The following is a 17,776-nucleotide window of genomic DNA, read 5'->3' as shown; positions in this document are numbered from 1 at the left end:
TGCAAAACCTATGAAACAAAGGAAGCAAGCCACAGATTGTCATATTTTCATTGATCTCTGTGGAACAAGGCAAGCTTGCTCTTCCCTCTAGTGTGATGCTATGATGCCTTGTGATCTGAAGGCTTTGGCAGCCTCCGTTTTACCTTTGAGAGGAGCAGCAGAGCTCTTTGAGAACTAAAGCAACACCTTCAAACTCTTTGGGGAAAATGTCAGGTTGTACAATATCAAAGGCTGGCAAACAAGCTGTGAGGGTGCTGAGGCACTGGCACAGGTTGTCCAAAGAAGTGGTGAATGCTTCATCCCTCGCAGTGCTCAAGGCCAGGTTGGACAGATCCTTGGGCGACATGGTCTAGTGTGACGTGTCCTTGCCCGTGGTGGGGACTTGGAACTGGATGATCTTAAGGTCTTTTCCAACCCAGACCATTCTGTGATTCTATGAAACAAGCCTGAGCTTAGCAACATCCCTGTAACTAAGTTGGGGAGTCAAGTGGCTGGAGGTGGTGCAATGCTTATCTGAGCTGGTAACACTCAGCATAACTCCTAGGAAGTACACATTGAAAAGTGGGTGTTTGAGACCTCAGTTGGAGCATTGTGTGCAGTTTTGGTGTCCTCAGCATAAAAAGGACATGGAACTGTTGGAGCAAGTCCAGAGGAGCCCACAAGGATGATCAGGGGCTGGAGCAGCTCCCGTGTGAAGACAGGCTGAGACAGTTGGGGCTGTTCAGCCTGGAGAAGAGAAGCTGCGTGGAGACCTCAGAGCAGCTTCCAGTGTCTGAAGGGGGCTACAAGGATGCTGGGGACTCTTCACGAGGAACTGTAGTGATAGGACAACGGGTAACAGGTTAAAACTTTAGCAGGGGAAGTTTAGATTGGATATAAGGAAGATGTTCTTTACTGTTAGGGTGGTGAGGCACTGGAATGGGTTGCCAAGGGAAGTTGTGACTGCTCCATCCCTGGCAGTGTTTGAGGCCAGGTTGGACAGAGCCTTGGGTGACATGATTTAGTGTGAGGCATCCCTGCCCATGGCAGGGGGGTTGGAACTGGATGATCTTGAGGTCCTTTCCTACCCAAACCATTCTATGATTCTATTTCAGACTTATCTCAGAAGAAAGGATTCATCAAATTAGCTTCAAAATTTCTTTCTGTCTTGCTCCTGAACCTTTGACTCCTCCAAAGCTTAGGGATGACATTGAAATATAGAAAAAAATGAAGCAAAAATCTCATTTATCTTCATGGGTTTTTAAAAGTCACAGAATTGTGACCTCTAGAGAGCATCTCATCCATCTCATTGTGCTCAGACAGGCAGCTAGAGCAAGTTGCCCAGGAATCTGTGCTGTTAAGTTTTGAATATCTCCCCAGTTGGAGACTTCACAGCCTCTCTGGACAGCCTGTTCTAGTGTCTGACCACCCTCACAGCAAATGAAAAAGTGTTATTCTTGTTTTCAAATGAAATGTCACATATCTCTTTATAAAATCACTGCCTCTTGTCCTACCAGTGAGCACAGCTGAGATGAGTCTGGTTCTGTCTTCATTCCCTTCCATCAGGTATTTATGCACAAGTATAAGGTCCCCCCAGAGCCTTCTATTCTTCAGGCTGAATAGTACCAGAGCTTTCTCAGCCTCTCCTCATATGGAAAATGCTCCCATCCATTAAGCATCTTCTTTTGGTCCTTTGCTGGACTCACTCCAGTATGTCCATGTCCGTCTTGTACTGGGGCAGCGAGCATTTTCATCCAGTGATCTTCAGCCATCAGTGCTGTGCAGAGGGGAGGGATCCCCTGCCTTGTACTGCCATGTAGACAAGGTCCTCAGTGCCATGGGTTAGTGGTGGCCTTGGCAGTGCTGGGGAACGGTTGCACTGGATGAGCTTAAAGGGCTTTTCCAACCTGGTTGATTCTATGATTCCATTTGCCATGTGTGCTCCTCACTGTCTTGTGGTCAGCTTGGTTCTGGCAGGGAGATGGTGAAGTTCAGTCCTTATGCTCAAATTACGTTCAAAGTGCTTGACACAGAGGTCTTCTATTTTTGCTTTTGTGCCTGTAAATTAAAACCCAAAAATATACCATTCCTTTAAAGGCACTTTGGTTTGTAGAGGTTTTTTTCACCATGAAACACTCAACTTGTTACATTTTCCATTACTCCCTGATTTTTATGCTGAAAATATCTGGTGATCTGAAAAAACATGCAAAAGCCAACATGAAACGTAGCTTGTTCTTCAGTGCCTGTATGATGTGTAAGCTGTGATGGTTCCAACTCTGTATTGTCTCAGTTCTGCTTTTCTTGAAGCCTGAATAACAAGTCTAAAGAGGATATTGCATTCCTTTTTCTTTGTTCTGATTACTCTTTGTCTTTTTGCAATGGAAACAAATTCATTTGCCCATGAAAAGGAAATAACAGTGGTTTGAGAAGTCTTTGCTAAAAGTCGAGGCACCTGCTCCTCCATTTTATCATCAGACTTGAAAATGGATTTTGAAGGCAATGCTGTGTGAAGCTTCAAAATTCAACATGATAGATATTTCTCCCTTCCCCCTCACTGTTCATCTTATCATATAACAGTTTGGGTTGGAAGGGATCTTCAAAGTTCGTCTAGTCCAACCCTGCTGCAGTGGGCAAGGAGATCTTCAACTAGAGCAACCTAGATCAGATTGCCCATCTTGGTAGGAATGAGTGAAAATCACTGCTTATATTTGGAGACCAGGTTGATAGGATGGCATCTTTCTTTCGTTGCTGGGCAAAATGTTCTTCATCATATGTTTCATAGGGATTTTCATTTTGTATTATCTACATTTCCCAAAAACATGGGATGTGCTTTCTTCACCCACTCCCAAACCCCTAGGTAGAGGTGGAGCCCGTAGCTATGTAGTTGCTGTTCAGCCTGGAGAAGAGAAGGCTGTGTGGAGACCTCAGAGCAGCCTTCCAGTATCTGAAGGGGGCCTATAAGGATGCTGGGGATGGACTCTTCATTAGGAACTGTAGTGATAGGACAAGAGGGTAATGGGTTCAAACTGAAAGAGGGAAAGTTCAGGTTGGAGATAAGGAAGAAGTTCTTTACTGTGAGGGTAGTGAGGCACTGGAATGGGTTGCCCAAGGAAGCTGTGAATGGTCCATCCCTGCTGGTGTTCAAGGCTAGCTTGGACAGAGCCTTGGGTGACATGGTTTAGTGTGAGGTGTCCCTGCCCATGGCAGGGGGATTGGAACTTGATGATTTTAAGGTCCTTTCCAACCCTAACTATTCTATGATTCTATGTGTGTTACTTTACAAGGGAGCCAAAAATCAGAGGCTACTCTAGAAAATCTTAATTTCTATCACTTCTGTTCTCATCCCTGCTTGTAAAATGGTGAATATAGAATCACAAAGTGGCTTGGGTTGGAAGGGATCTTAAAGCTTATCCAGCTCCAACCCTTGCCATGGGCAGGGACCCCTTCCACTAGAGCGGCTTGCTCCAAGCCCCTGTGTCCAACCTGGCCTTGAACACTGCCAGGGATGGGGCAGCCACAGCTTCTCTGGGAACCCTGTCCTTCCTGACATTTTATTTTACATTTTTTATCTCCTACTTTTCTACAATGGCTTTTCTAATTCAGCTCATCCATGGTCAAACACAGAAGTTACACAATTCCTTGAGTAAGAATCAGAGCTCCTGACATACCCACATGTGAAGGTGAGAGGTGAAGAGCAGCAGATTATCTTAGCTTTGTATGAACTCTGCTGCCCACAAAGTTATGGGGAAACAGTAAACTCCATGAAGCTGTGTTGTATTAGGTCACTTCCCACTCACCTGAACTGATGTAACTGGGGATCCAGTTTACAATCCCTGTTAGTTTGAGAAACATGAAAGAACTGTGTATCCTTCCTCTGTGCTTATGTGTCCAAGCTTTGCTGGTGACACTGGGGGTATGTGCTGCAGTTCACAAACCTGTTCTGCTAGTTGTTGTGATGCCCACAACCCATGTCCTCATGAGTCATTTAAAGTGGAACTGGGAGCTGTGGTGTTTCCCACTTAAAATAGGCTTTTCGTTACATAGACACATCATTGTGTGGGACCCCTAGAAGGAGAAGTCCTGAGGAATGCCTTACCTTGATGTGTTTTGCTTGAGAAGGTTTTAGAGCCAGTCTGAGCAAAGAGGGGGTGTGTTGTGTTGTGACCTCCCACACTGTTGGATTCCATCTCAGCAGTGTTTGGGTTGAATCCCATGGAATTTCCGGAGAGAAAATAGGAGAAATAAGCCAGGAGCTGTGATTTTTAATGAAACACTGATGGGATGACTTCTTGTTCATTGGTTTGACTTACAGGTGGCAAATGAGGCAAAGGAATCTGCAGAAAAGACCCATTTCTTCAATGTGCCTGCTTTCCTGACTGTTTCTGGACAGCTCCATTTGGAAGTGATGGCAGGGTGAGTAAAATGAGAAGGTTTTAGCTTGATCTGAGAGATCTTCTTGATTTTGCCCCATTGGTATCAGTTAGATAACTGCCCCATGTGTGCCAGAAACCAATAGAGCAGCAGTGGCTGGATGATGGTGTGAGAGGCAGGGCAAAATCAGACTGCTTTTTAATTCTGGTTTATGAACTAGTTTTAAATACTAGGAATCTGCTGCTTGCCATGAATTGGGTATATTGGATGGAAATTTAATCTTTATGGGAATGATTGTAGGATTGTTGCTAATCACTGTAATACCTTAAATGTCTTTTTGCTATTGTTCATATCTGGCATGTCTCAGCAAGAAAAGCTCTTTCATTTTAGTTATCATGTTCCTTTCCTCTTTACTCTTTTTCTCCAAAGCTTCCTTTTTCGTCTTCCTGCTGTGTTTCTTCCTTCTGGCAGTTCTCATTTCTCCTATTTCATGGCATTTACACTTGATGCTTTATCATAGAATAGAATCATAGGATAGTTTGGGCTGGAAGGGACCTTAAAGCTCGTTCAGTTCCAACCCCCTGCCATGGGCAGGGACACCTTCCACTAGAGCAGCTTGCTCCAAGCCCCTGTGTCCAACCTGGCCTTGAACACTGCCAGGGATGGGGCAGCCACAGCTTCTCAGCACCCTCACAGGGAAGAACTTCTTCCTTATATCCAGCCTGAACTTTCCCTGTTTCAGTTTAAACCCATCACCCCTCGTCCTGTGGCTACGGCCCCTGATGAAGAGGTTCTGATGAATGTTTCTAATAGCCTTAGTGTTAACTGTGCATCATATCCACAGTTGAGACTAATGGGTTCTATTTAATCACTGTTGCACAGTTCAGTTGGCTGCTGGTAAATAGCTGCGGTTCAAAGTGTGAGTTTTGTGTAGAAATCAGAAGGTACAAATGTCTTCAGAAAGCTTTTTTCTGCCTGGCTTGTTCTCTCCGAGACACTAAGACCACCTAGATGATTATCATCTGCTGCCATGCTCCAGCTAAAGGTTCTCACTGGACAGGATGTTTAACATGTGGTGCCCTGGCTGCTGCGACCGAAGCACAGGTCACTTGGCAGCGACAGGCTGATGCATCATCTCAGCCATTAGCTGGGGAAAGCTAATGAGGAGGAGGTTTGTTTAACTGGAAGGTGATGGTGTTTGTGTGTCCCTGAAAGAAGATGGGATGACATGGGTTTGTACCTGTAGGATTGAATTGACTGTCAGATGTTGTGACCTCTATTGAAAGATGTAATTCCGCAAATCAAGTAGGTCCAAAGCAAAACTAGGGATTGTAATGATTAACTTGAAATACAATCTCACTCTGTTACATCAGTCTGTTCCCTTTAAATAGCACACAGCCTGCTCTGGGATGGAGTGAAGGCTGAACTGGGCAGATGCAAGACCTGCCTGGTAAATGTATTTTCCATTGATATCACTCAGGTGCACCTTGGCCTCTAAGGATAGGTAAAAATAAATCAATGCTCTTCAGTGTGCAGTACATGACATTAAGCTTCATGTTCCTACTTTACAGTAGCATGTTGTTCTTACAGGCATTTTAAATGGATCCAGTGCCATCTAAATATAGATGTGTTTATTCATAATGGGGTACAACTCTGTGAACCTGCTCCTTTATTTAAGCACACTGAGTTGTTGACCCTGTAGCTCAAGTGGTATTGAATGCTTTCACTCTGCAAAAATAGATCAAGCTCTTTTAGATGCAGAAGCACCGTAGTGATGCATCGCAGTATTAACCCTCTAGATGCTGTGAAACGCTTTAGATCTGTGAAGGTTATCAAGTTGGGTCATACTCTGTGAATGGGACTCCTACGTGATCAAAGAATGTTAAGTGCTTAATAGCAACCAGAGCCACTTGGCAAATGAAATGTGTTGTGATGGATGTGGGAGTCTTTCTGCCCCCAAAACGGAAATATTCTGGTCTTCCCAATGAACAAAGCAGCCAAAACAGTGAAGATTTATGTGGTTTGGATTTGGTCCTGTGCAATCTACCCTTTGTTTTAGCCAGATGGAGTTTTTCCTGCCTAGAAAAGGAACTATAGCTTAAATAAAAAGGTTACGTTGCTGCAAGCTTTCAGGAGCAGCTGTTCCCTGAGAATCTGTGGGAGGAGAGCAAGGTAGGAATGCTTGGGAGCCCTTTCCCCATCCAGTCTTGGCCTGTAATCCTGTTGTGAGTTGCTGTGGGGCATGGGAGCATAGAGACAGATCCTGCAGGGGTGAAGCAGGATAGGTATGACAGGCAGGGAGGCATTTGTCCATGGTGTTTATGTGGTAGGAAACAGAAAGTCAGCTTGGCAGTCATCTCTGGAGTGAGGTTGGAGACTGCTCATGAGTTTTGTAGAGCTGAAGTTGTGGTTGGAAAAGGCTGGGCAAGGGGAAGACTTAGCAGATGTATCTGGAACCAGGTCTTCTGCTGTCCTCGCTGAGGGTTCATCTGCAGCGCACAGGCTATCACCTGAGTACACATGCCAGTGTGGTGTCCAGGGCTCAGAGCTCTGTTTTATGGCAGGGCTGCTTGTATCATTCCTGATATGTCATTCCTTGAGCCATTTATAATCATAAAATCCTAGAATAGTTAGGGTTGGAAAGGACCTCAAGATCATCCAGTTCCAAACCCCCTGCCATGGACAGGGACACCTCACACTAGACCATGTTGCCCAAGGCTCTGTCCAACCTGGCCTTGAACACTGCCAGGGATGGACCATTCACAACTTCCCTTGGCAACCCATTCCAGTGCCTCAGCACCCTCACAGTAAAGAACTTCTTCCTTATATCCAGTCTAAACTTCCCCTGTTTCAGTTTGAACCCATCACCCCTTGTCCTACCTCTACAGTCCCTAATGAAGTGTCCCTCCCTATAGGCCCCCTTCAGACACTGGAAGCTGCTCTGAGGTCTCCACACAGCTTCTCTTCTCCAGGCTGAACAGTCCCAACTTTTCCAGCCTGTCTCCATATGGGAGGTGCTCCAGTCCCCTCATCATCCTTTTTCCATGAGGAAGGGTGTGGAGAGCAGTGTTCCTGCACTTACTGTCTGTCTGCTGTGCTGTGTATGCTTCCTATTGAAGGCAAGGTCAGAGAAGTTCTTTCTATCTCTCAGCATGACACGAATGGCCTAGTTGGCACAACTTGTTTCATTGTACATCACTGTTGCAGTGACAGCATCTTGGTTGGCTGCTCAGGGTGTCTGAGTCATTGTCAGCTGTAAATCTATAGGCTCTTTAAGTTCTCCAAAAAGTCTTTATTCACTCATACAACTCTCCCCTTCGGTTTTAGTCTCAGCTGAGTCAATAACCAGTGTATGTGGTAGCAGCTTGTAGGACTGTGTGGGTCCTGATAACTGCATTTAAATGTCATTGGTTTACTGTGAAGTCCTTGTGGTATTTCCTTGCCCAGTGATCCTTTGGTGAGGATAAAGGCCCCTTTGGGGACCTGATCTAGGCTGGAGGGCTTGTGACAGCTGAAGATGATTCAGAGGCCTATTGGAGACAGCCAAAACCAAGTGTTGCCAAGAAGTGCAGCTCACTGGCTGTATTTACTCTGGTTTTAGTGTTTGTTTCTTGCTCCTTTCACCCATCTGCACCTCCCACAAGCTCAACCTGCTCCTCTCCCTTCAATCCCTCTTGCTCATAGCTTACATCATTGTTTTGCATTGCTTTTCCTTGTGCCACGTTTCATCCCATGCACTGTCTGTTCTGCCTTTTGCATCACAGGTTTAACTAAAACTGCTCTTCCTAAAACCTCTGGGGGCTATCCCCTCCCTAAGTCACAGAATGAGTCATCTCTTCATTCCCTGCCTTCTATCCTAGCTCTGTTTCTTTTATCAGACCTTCAGGGGGTTTCTCATAGAATCATAGAATGGTTTGGGTTGGAAGGGACCTTAAAGCTCATCCAGTTCCAGCCCCCTGCCATGGGCGGGGACACCTTCCACTAGAGCAGCTTGCTCCAGAGTTGAAACAAGAGAAATTCTGTGTGGATGTAGTGTGGGGAAAATCACCAAGAGATCAGTCAAGCACTGGAAAAGATTGCTGAGCATGGCTGTGCACTCTTCATCCTTAGAGGTTTTCAAGACCCAGCTAGATAAAGCCTTGAGTAGCCTGGTCTGGCCTTCTTGCTGACCCTGCTTTGAAGAGAAGACTGGACCAGTGATCTCCTGAGCTCCCTTCCAGCCTGAATCATTCTGTCCTCACAAGTTTATTCTTGGCTTAATGCTCATTTTCCTCTCCACCAGTCTCACCCACAAGACCATCGTGGTGAATTTTTCCTCTAGTTCACTTTCATTTCAGCATCTCTCCCCAGGACCTGTATTTTTCTGCCTAACTTAAAATCTCAGCCTTTCATACTCACATCTGCCTGTTGACGTCTAGCTATTAAACATGGCTTAATTGAAATAGAATTAATCCCATTCCTCCCTCTCAAGCACATGCCCTTGATTTCCAAACCAGCATGGATTTTCTGCCTATTCCAGATACTCTCTGCAGTCCTTCAGCTGAGTTTTCTGGTTGCAGAGAGGCATTAAAACAATCTTACACATCCATACCGTTTTGGCTGTGTCTACCTGAGCTTGTTGAGAGCTGAATGCAGTGAATTTCCTGTTGGTTAAAGAATATACTGAGATCACGCTGATTCCACTTTTTAAATGGAAGAGATGGAGAGAGCTGTCATTGTTGGTGTTCAAGAAAACCCTGCAGAGCTGAAGAGAGGTGTGTTTGAAGCTTCAATTTCAGCAGCCTGGCAAACACAGCCTTCAAATCTGACTCCAGAATGACTTGCTAATGATGGAACAGATTGCATTGTCTTTAAGCAAATATTTGCTCTCCATTGTACCATTTGAAATGCTTCTGAATGCAGCTGCAGGAATGGTGTCCAGTTGTGTAACATTCCTGTTGCTAAGAAGTAGACAAAATAAGTGTAATTATTTATCTTGGATGCCTGGGAAAAAAAACAAGCCCCTCTCTGACATTTCTTGCACAACGTTTGGTTGAGGCTGACTCACGAGGCAGACTCTTATAATTAGCACTAACTTCCATTAATTAGGCTGACACTTAATGGGAGCTATAAAAAGCAACTGGGACATGTCTCGTTTTAATCAATTACCACAGGCTTCAGTCTGGTTCATGACTGCTGCAGGGATTGATAATGATTCTGTGTTACTAAGGGGCCGAATACATGAACTTGGTAGGTGCAACCCTCAGCTTAGGGTCACTTAGGCTGGGTGGAGATTGCAGTTCTCATAGATATGCTGTTGGTCCTTTCACCTCCTCTGCTTTTTTGGGAGGGGAAACAGGAAATTCCTTTACCCAGAGAAGTGGTGAATGCTGCATCCCTGGCAGTGTTCAAGGCCAGGGTGGACAGAGCCTTGAGTGACATGGTTTAGTGTGAGGTGTCCCTGAATGGGCTGGATACTGAAGGGCTGAAATGCAATCCTAACAGTGTCTTGGGCTGTATGCCCTGTATTTTCATAGAAATGTGGAAAGAGGACCAATAATTGCAGCTGATGCCACCTTTCACCAGATGAATGTAAAACCTCTCCTGCTGTTGCTACCTGCACTTCATTTTTACAGTCAGGATTTTTATAGTCTCAGCTCTGGAGCCCTAAACACAAGAGGGACATGGAGCTGTTGGAGCAAGTCTGGAGGAGGCCATGGGGACGGTGCGAGGGCTGGAGCAGCTCTGCTCTGGAGCCAGGCTGAGAGAGCTGGGCTGGGTCAGCCTGGAGAAGAGAAGGCTCCTGAAGGGGAGACCTGAGAGCAGCTCCAGTGCCTAAAGGGGCTCCAGGAAACCTGGAGAGGGGCTTGGGACAAGGGCCTGTAGGGACAGGCCAAGGGGAATGGCTTTAACCTGCCCGAGGGGAGACTGAGATGAGCTCTGAGGCAGAAGTTCTCCCCTGTGAGGGTGCTGAAGCGCTGGCACAGGGTGCCCAGAGAAGCTGTGGCTGCCCCATCCCTGGCAGTGTTCAAGGCCAGGTTGGACACAGGGGCTTGGAGCAAGCTGCTCTAGTGGAAGGGGTCCCTGCCCGTGGCAGGGGTTGGAGCTGGAGGAGCTTTGAGGTTCCTTCAAACCCAAACCAGTCTGGGATTCTAATTTGAGGCCTTGGAGAGTTTAAGTAACGACACCCAAACTTTCTAAGTTGCCTGAACTGTGACTCTTTTTGTGCCACAATGCACACTCCAGTGAAGTTTCTTGCTGTGATTCATATTTATAGAGCTCGTAGATGCAGTGACCATCTGAAAAATAAATTCACTTTAAAAAATCCTATTTGTAAGTATTATAATGCAATTTCTGGAGGAAATGTTTTTTCTGGTCTGAGAGGACAAAGGTTTAAGCCAATTCTCCCCCCATCCCATGTTGGTAATGTATTTTCTGCCTTAAAATAGAAGTCCCTGGGATGACTGAGATTTCAAAGCCATCTTTGCTCCCTGTTTTATTTCAAGCTTTGAAGCATTTTGTATTACTCCTTTGTAGAAGTTCTCTACTAGTCGGGCTGTGGGGAATGGTTATCTGAAAACATGCTTAAGTACTTCTGATGGCTTTCATCAGCCCAACTTGAGGTTTGTTAGTGCTTATTATATAATAATATGTTTATTATTATATAAACCATCAAAATTTGGTTGTTTTATTCACTTTAATTAGAAATAACAATACCAAAACTAGGACAAAAGAAGACTCCACTGAGAGTAAAATACAGCAGTGTCACATAAAGGGGCAGAGGATGCAGGTTGATGAGATCCTTGAGCCTGGGACAGAAGACCCTGTATGGCTCTGAGTACCTATTTCCTTTGTCTCCATTTTCCCCTCTTCTCCTACCATCTGTAAACCAGCACCTCAGTGCCTAGGTGTGCTGTGAGGTTTAATAAAGAAAATGCAGGTGCTTTGCCAGATAATTATGGTAGATGGGTCACATTGTTAATAAGTCAGATGTTCCTGGATTATATTCAGGCAGAGGTGGATGACCTGGGCAGGATCCTTGTCCCATCTTCTCCTTTTCTTGCTGCTGAACCTGGAGCAGAGGATGTGGCAGGGTGAGAGCTGCTCCTGGAGCCTGGCAGGAGGGTGATGCTTTGCACAAGACCTTGCAGGCATGGTAAGACTTAGTGGAGGTTGCAGTAAGGCAAACTGCTGCATTGCTTCAGCCTGACTGGCTGGAGAGGAAGTTGGCACTTTCCAATCCCTGTCTGGGAACTTAGACAGCATCTTTTTTTCTTTAATTTATGTATTTATTTTTGGCTGCTTACAAAAGGAAGCACAGTCCCATCTCATTGCAGCGTGAGTTGAAACCTTAGCACACAGCACACCAGCTCTGCTGCCCAGGCCTGAGCCTCACGCCCTACTACAACAGTCCATGTCAAGATGCAGCCTTTCTCATCTCACATCTTCAGAGGGCAGAGAGAGGTGGCTTGTTCAGTGAGGAGTCTTTTAAACCCCTTTTTGCTGTATGAAATTGAATCCCCCAACTGCCTTTTCAGCCTCACTTGCAGCACTGTGTGCAGTTCTGGTGTCCTCAACATAAGGACATGGAGCTGTTGGAGCAAGTCCAGAGGAGGATGATCAGGGACTGGAGCACCTCCCGTATGGAGACAGGCTGAGAAAGTTGGGGCTGTTCAGCCTGGAGAAGAGAAGCTGCGTGGAGACCTCAGAGCAGCTTCCAGTATGTGAAGTGGCTACAAGGATGCTGGGGAGGGGAGGGACTCTTCATTAGGGACTGTAGTGATAGGACAAGGGGTAATGGGTTCAAACTTAAACAGGGGAAGTTCAGGTTACATATAAGGCAGAAGCTCTTCCCTGTGAGGGTGCTGAGGCACTGGCACAGGGTGCCCAGAGAAGCTGTGGCTGCCCCATCCCTGGCAGTGTTCAAGGCCAGGTTGGACACAGGGGCTTGGAGCAAGCTGCTCTAGTGGAAGGTGTCCCTGCCTGTGGCAGGGGTTTGGAACTGGATGAGCTTTAAGGTCCCTTCCAACCCAAATCAGTCTGGGGTTTTTATTGTTCAAAATCCAAGCTACCTAACAATAGTAATGGGAGTATTATTTTTACACTGAGGTTAAAAAGCAGGTATCTCTGTCCAACTCTGAAGTTTTGTTTTAGTACAGTCTATCCAGCTCAATGATACGAAATTCTCTTTCTCTTCTCCAAACTGCTGGGTACCTGTACCTCACTGGCAGCATTAGGAGCTCTGGGTTTCCAGCTCTTCCAAAAACTAGACCCTGGAGGTATCGAATCAGTATGTTTGAATTGTTGTCTGTATGCTTGTGGTTTTGTGAATGGGGCCAGAACATCTTTCAACATGCAAATTTCAGCATCCCTCAGCAATCCCAGTCGTACTGGGCTCAAGCACTGCTGCCAGCTGGTGTCTCTTGGCAGCACAGCAAAGTCATTTACTTATGTCGATGGAGCAGGTAGGTCCTCCATGCTCCAAATGAATATGGTCATGCTAGAACAGAGCGGAATTAAATCAGGTGGCTCACTTTATTAATTTCTTCCCTTCCTGAGGGAAAGGAAAATGTGGCTGACAAAGCTGAGCTCCTGGGCTTTAGGGTCACCTTGCTCTCCTTTCCTCCTCTGCTGACATCATATGTCATTTTGTCCTTGCATTAGAAACTACTGTTTCATAGAATCCCAGACTGGTTTGGGTTTGAAGGGACCTCAAAGCTCATCCAGTTCCAGCCCCCTGCCACAGGCACGGACCCCTTCCACTAGAGCAGCTTGCTCCAAGCCCCTGTGTCCAACCTGGCCTTGAACACTGCCAGGGATGGGGCAGCCACAGCTTCTCTGGGCACCCTGTGCCAGCGCCTCAGCACCCTCACAGGGAAGAGCTTCTGCCTAAGAGCTCATCTCAATCTCCCCTCGGGCAGGTTAAAGCCATTCCCCTTGGCCTGTCCCTACAGGCCCTTGTCCAAAGCCCCTCTCCAGCTTTCCTGGAACCCCTTTAGGCACTGGAGCTGCTCTAAGGTCCCCCCTTAAGGAGCTGTCTCTTCTTCATCTACATTTGTGTGCATGATTGGGAGGCTGGTGAAGGGTGATGTGGGGGGAGCACACTGTATGCAAGATTTGGCACCGCTTTCAGCTGATCTTCACTGCAGACCTTGTCAGAGTAATCACTGCACTTGTGTTTATGTAGACACCTGTATTTTGGGGTGAGCAGGAGCGCACCGTACAAATGGATATCATGTGCTGGTGTGGTTTAGTTCTTAACCCTGAGTCAGAGCGAGCAGCTTCTGCCTCCAGCTGTGTCACTACAATGTGGTGTGACCTTGGCATAGGCTGTGAGCTGACTGTGCAGGGATTGCATCTTCTTGATTAATAGCTTTGCTCTGAATTCTGTCCCCTTGGTTCGACAGCACAAATAAGTCTTTATTACCGCGGTAGCAGCATGGAGTCCTGGCTCGGAAAAGGAGCACAAATCCATTCCTGGCTTGGGAACTTTCAGTACAATTAATTATATTGGGATTGCAGTGTAAAAAGGCAGAGATGCTCGAGCCTACAACCATTGTGTGAGTTTAATTAACAGAGTGATTTTGAGCAGCTTTGGGCACAGCTCCTGTATACTTCTCCATTGGTTTCTATCACTGCCTCAGTAATGAATTGTCAACGAGTTCAAATGAAATGAGCTTCCGTTCTGTGTGGTGTAAAGCTCTCAAAGGGGGAGAGGAGCTGCTTCTGAAAAGGGGTTTAGTAGTCTGTGAAATAAGGGTGAGAAGGGGGGAGGTTTCTCCCTTCCTGAGTGTTCACAGGGTGGGGATCACAAACTCAGCCAGTGCAAGAGTGAGCCTCCATCAAGCGATCATCCATGTGGAGGATGCTGTGCTCCAGCAGTGCATCCAAGTGCTGCTGTCTGCTTCCAGAGGGACTCCTGTGAGCCTGTACCTGGAAGGTGGCTAATCCCTTCACTGGGCTGGAGCAGGCAAGCTCAGCATTTTCACAGCATCATAGGATGGTTTGGATTGGAAAGGACCTTAAGATCATCCAGTTCCAACCCCCTGCCATGGGCAGGGACACCTCACACTAAACCATCTCACCCAAGGCTCTGTCCAGCCTGGCCTTGAACACTGCCAGGGATGGAGCATTCACAACCTCCCTGGGCAACCCATTCCAGTGCCTCACCACCCTCACAGGGAAGAACTTCTTCTTTACATCCAGCCTGAACTTCCCCTGTGTAAGTTTAAACCCATTTTGCAGGAAGGAGCCCTGCCTTGCGCAGCATTTCAGTGTATCGGAAGGAGCGCTGTGGGTATTCTCTTGGCCTCCCCATTAAGATCTCAAATTTTCCCTGGGAACTGGGCAGAGCAAAACAGAGCCCCAGAAAAGGAGCGATTAATTAAGGAGCTCTGTGCCTTCTCCTGGTGTCGACCCTGGCAGTGCCTGTGAGCAGCATAAATGCACTTGGCCTTGCTGTCCAGAGCTCTGATCTGGGGGAAGCTGAGCTGCAAAGGGTCTCCTTTCAAAGCCTCTCTTGTCTTCTTTGCTAGCATGTACAAGGACAGTGTTACAGACATTACTGCTCTGCTTGGAATGGCTAAGGAAGCTCGACAGATTATTGGGCTTGCTTTTCTCCTGCTTGTGTGTATGTGCTTTTGTTGGAGATGTATTTCAAAGACTCTTGAGTGCACACAGCCCCATCTGACCTAGGCACTTTGGGATCCTTAAGGCAGAGTTCTCAAGTCATTTGTGAATGCTGGAAGTCTTGCAGAGGTCTGGGAATGTTAAATGATTGATTATTTGCATCGGAGAGCATCAGAGTCACAGCCCTGGACTGAGACTCCATTGTGCTAGGTGCTGAATGCACACAGAACAGAGTCACTGCTTTTGCCCTCAGTACGTTGAAATCGGAGCCAGAGTCAGCTCCCATCCCTCTTCTCTGATGTGTTTATACATGCTCAGTGTGATACAGAAGCATATCAAATCACTGATATGTTTTTTAATAGCAGATGAATTACAAATAAGGGTGGGATTTGTGTAGCATGCATTTGCTTGATGTCTGGAATGGCAGAGGACAGTAAACAGTGTGTGATGCCTGGATGAAACCTAACTGTTCATGCTTAGAGTTGATAACAGGGCCTGTGTGTATTTTTAGCTCTTTCTGTTAAGTGCAGGCCTCTGATCAGTGCTACACTGCCATGACCACATGACTTGCATTTACAGCCCTCCTTTGATCACTTTGCCAGCATGACATCTGGCTAGTTTCTCTTTGCCAGGGTCCCAGGATCATGGTGAGGTTCTCACAGTTATTTGTATCTATCTTTTTCCCTTTACGATTTCCCTGAGCAATGAATGGTTCTTCCTCTCCCTGTAGATGTGGGTTTGGGCTTTATTTGTTTGGGGTTTGTTTTCTTCTTTCCAGCCAAATCCAGCCCTACACTAATGGTGTGAGGTTCTCTACAGGCTATCCCAGGGCCCTTACCCTTGCTGTTGTTGAGCGCCTTGGGATAGCCCATGAAGTTGTGATGCTGATGGTTCAGTTTTGTACACGTAGGTAGTACTCCATGTACAAGTTAGAGAAGATTGGTCCTCACAGGATGCCTGTTGCTGAGAAAAGACTGAAATCAATTCCTATGAGAGTTGTTCTGCACTTGTCCTCCCCAAAAGCTCCATCTCGGGCACAGAGAGGCTTTATTCTTGCCGCACAAAATCGATCTGTGACTGTGAAGCGTTTGACCATGGTTGACATCTTGGGAGCAATAAGGGCTTTATTTTTCATTACTTTTGGATATCTTGCAGTCATCAAGCCCCTTGGAAGATAACTAGTCATCGTGCTTGGGCTGTTAGTCAGTAGGAAAGAAGAACCAGGTCAAAGTGTGCACAGTAGCATTGCTGGAGGCTCTCATCTGTCATTGTAACCTATCATCACTGAACTGTCAATTCCATGCCTGGACAGCCACTGAGAATCATAGAATCCCAGAATCCCAGAATCCCAGAATCCCAGACTGGTTTGGGTTGGAAGGGACCTTAAAGCTCAGCCTGTTCCAACCCCCTGCCACAGGCAGGGACCCCTTCCACTAGAGCAGCTTGCTCCAAGCCCCTGTGTCCATCCTGGCCTTGAACACTGCCAGGGATGGGGCAGCCACAGCTTCTCTGGGCACCCTGTGTCAGCACCTCAGCACCCTTACAGGGAAGAGCTTCTTCCTTTTATCTAACCTGAACTTCCCCAGTTTTGGTTTTAACCCGTTACTCCTTGTCCTATCACTACAATGCCTGATGAAGAGTCCCTCCCCAGCATCCCTGTAGCCCCCTTCAGACACTGGAAGCTGCTCTGAGGTCTCCATGCAGCTTCTCTTCTCCAGGCTGAGCAGCCCCAGTTTTCCTAAGAACTGTGAGAAACGTGTGTCTCACTGAATCCTGTTGCTCTGTGGGACAGGATCTCCTGCGAGGCAGCTGGTAGCACGCTTTCAAGTGTTGCTTTAAGGACTTCCTATCAGCGAGACCTTAGAGCCCTGCACATCAAACCGAGCAGACCCAAGTGGGTACTTCAGCAATTGCAAGCTGTACAGCATGCTCTTCTCTTGTGCCCAGTCCTGGCTCAGTCACAACTGTTAGTTATGTATTTAGGGGAAATTCTTTAACTGAAGAGCCCTAAACTGAAATGTTTCAGCAAAGCCTAAAACCTGGGCACAGGTAGCAGGAGAACCTGCATCTCCTGTTTCCCACTGCAGGCTGACCTCTGTGGCCTGGCAAGCAAAAGTGATATTGAACAATTTTGGCCAGTGACTCATTGGTTCATGTTTGTTGTTTGTATTGCCATAGCATTTGAGGCTCTTAAGCTTTGCATCCAAGACCTTGTTGTGCCAGGTGCTGTAGGAACATGGAAAACTGGAAAACAAACCAGAAAGGCCTTGTGAGGAAGGACATGCACTTCTGTGTGACCCAAGGCAACAGATGGCTCCAGATGGGGGAGCACAAGGAGCTGATGAGATAATACTGACCTGTGCAGTGAGTAATAGTCTTGGTACGTCACTTATCTAAACACTGCTGAGGTTTTGTAGACACTACAAAGGGCAGCTTGAAGGAGGATGATCAAGTGACAGCAGAAGTTTATAGCAACATCCCAGCAAGAGAGAAGGGCAGCAGAGGGGAAAGAGGCAACTGAAAATGATGCTCGAGGAAAGATACTTGCCTTAAATGTGGTTAGCATCGTAGGTGCTGTGGTCATGTATGAGTGCAGGTGTTGGAACAAAGCAGAGACAGAACATGTGTTTGTTGGACAGGGAAAGCAGAGCCCATGGGGAAGAGGCACACTACGTATTCAGGCTTGACCTGGAACTTTCCTCTGGTGTGTTCACTACTAGAAACCCAAGGGAAAAGAAAGTTCTGTGTCTCTGGATCATAACCTTTAACCATCATGTGACAAGAGGGAACAGATGAGAGAAGCTGAATGTGTGTGTTC

The 17,776-nt window shown here is 46.6% G+C and overlaps 1 protein-coding gene across 6 annotated transcripts in view; it reads left to right on the top strand.

The window, feature by feature from the left end:
* Positions 1-17,776, top strand: part of NARS2 (asparaginyl-tRNA synthetase 2, mitochondrial) — a 221,125-nt gene that overhangs the window by 175,672 nt on the left and 27,677 nt on the right. For 5 of the 6 annotated variants that reach the window (XM_062639193.1, XM_062639188.1, XM_062639190.1 and 2 more), the window contains one exon: positions 4,292-4,392. In XM_062639193.1, coding sequence (XP_062495177.1) covers positions 4,385-4,392 — 8 coding nt within the window. In that variant the 5' untranslated portion in view covers positions 4,292-4,384. Of the gene's footprint in view, positions 1-3,538; positions 3,660-4,291; positions 4,393-17,776 lie in introns of those variants that run through there. The other variant, XM_062639192.1, reaches the window with a different exon arrangement.

This window comes from Pezoporus occidentalis, unplaced genomic scaffold (assembly GCF_034315485.1).
Source record: "Pezoporus occidentalis ecotype Australia unplaced genomic scaffold, CSIRO_AGI_Poc_V1 ctg6, whole genome shotgun sequence".
Classification (NCBI taxonomy): Eukaryota; Metazoa; Chordata; class Aves; order Psittaciformes; family Psittacidae; genus Pezoporus; species Pezoporus occidentalis.
Note: the sequence above shows the minus strand (reverse complement) of the source record. Positions and strands in the feature narration are given on the sequence as shown.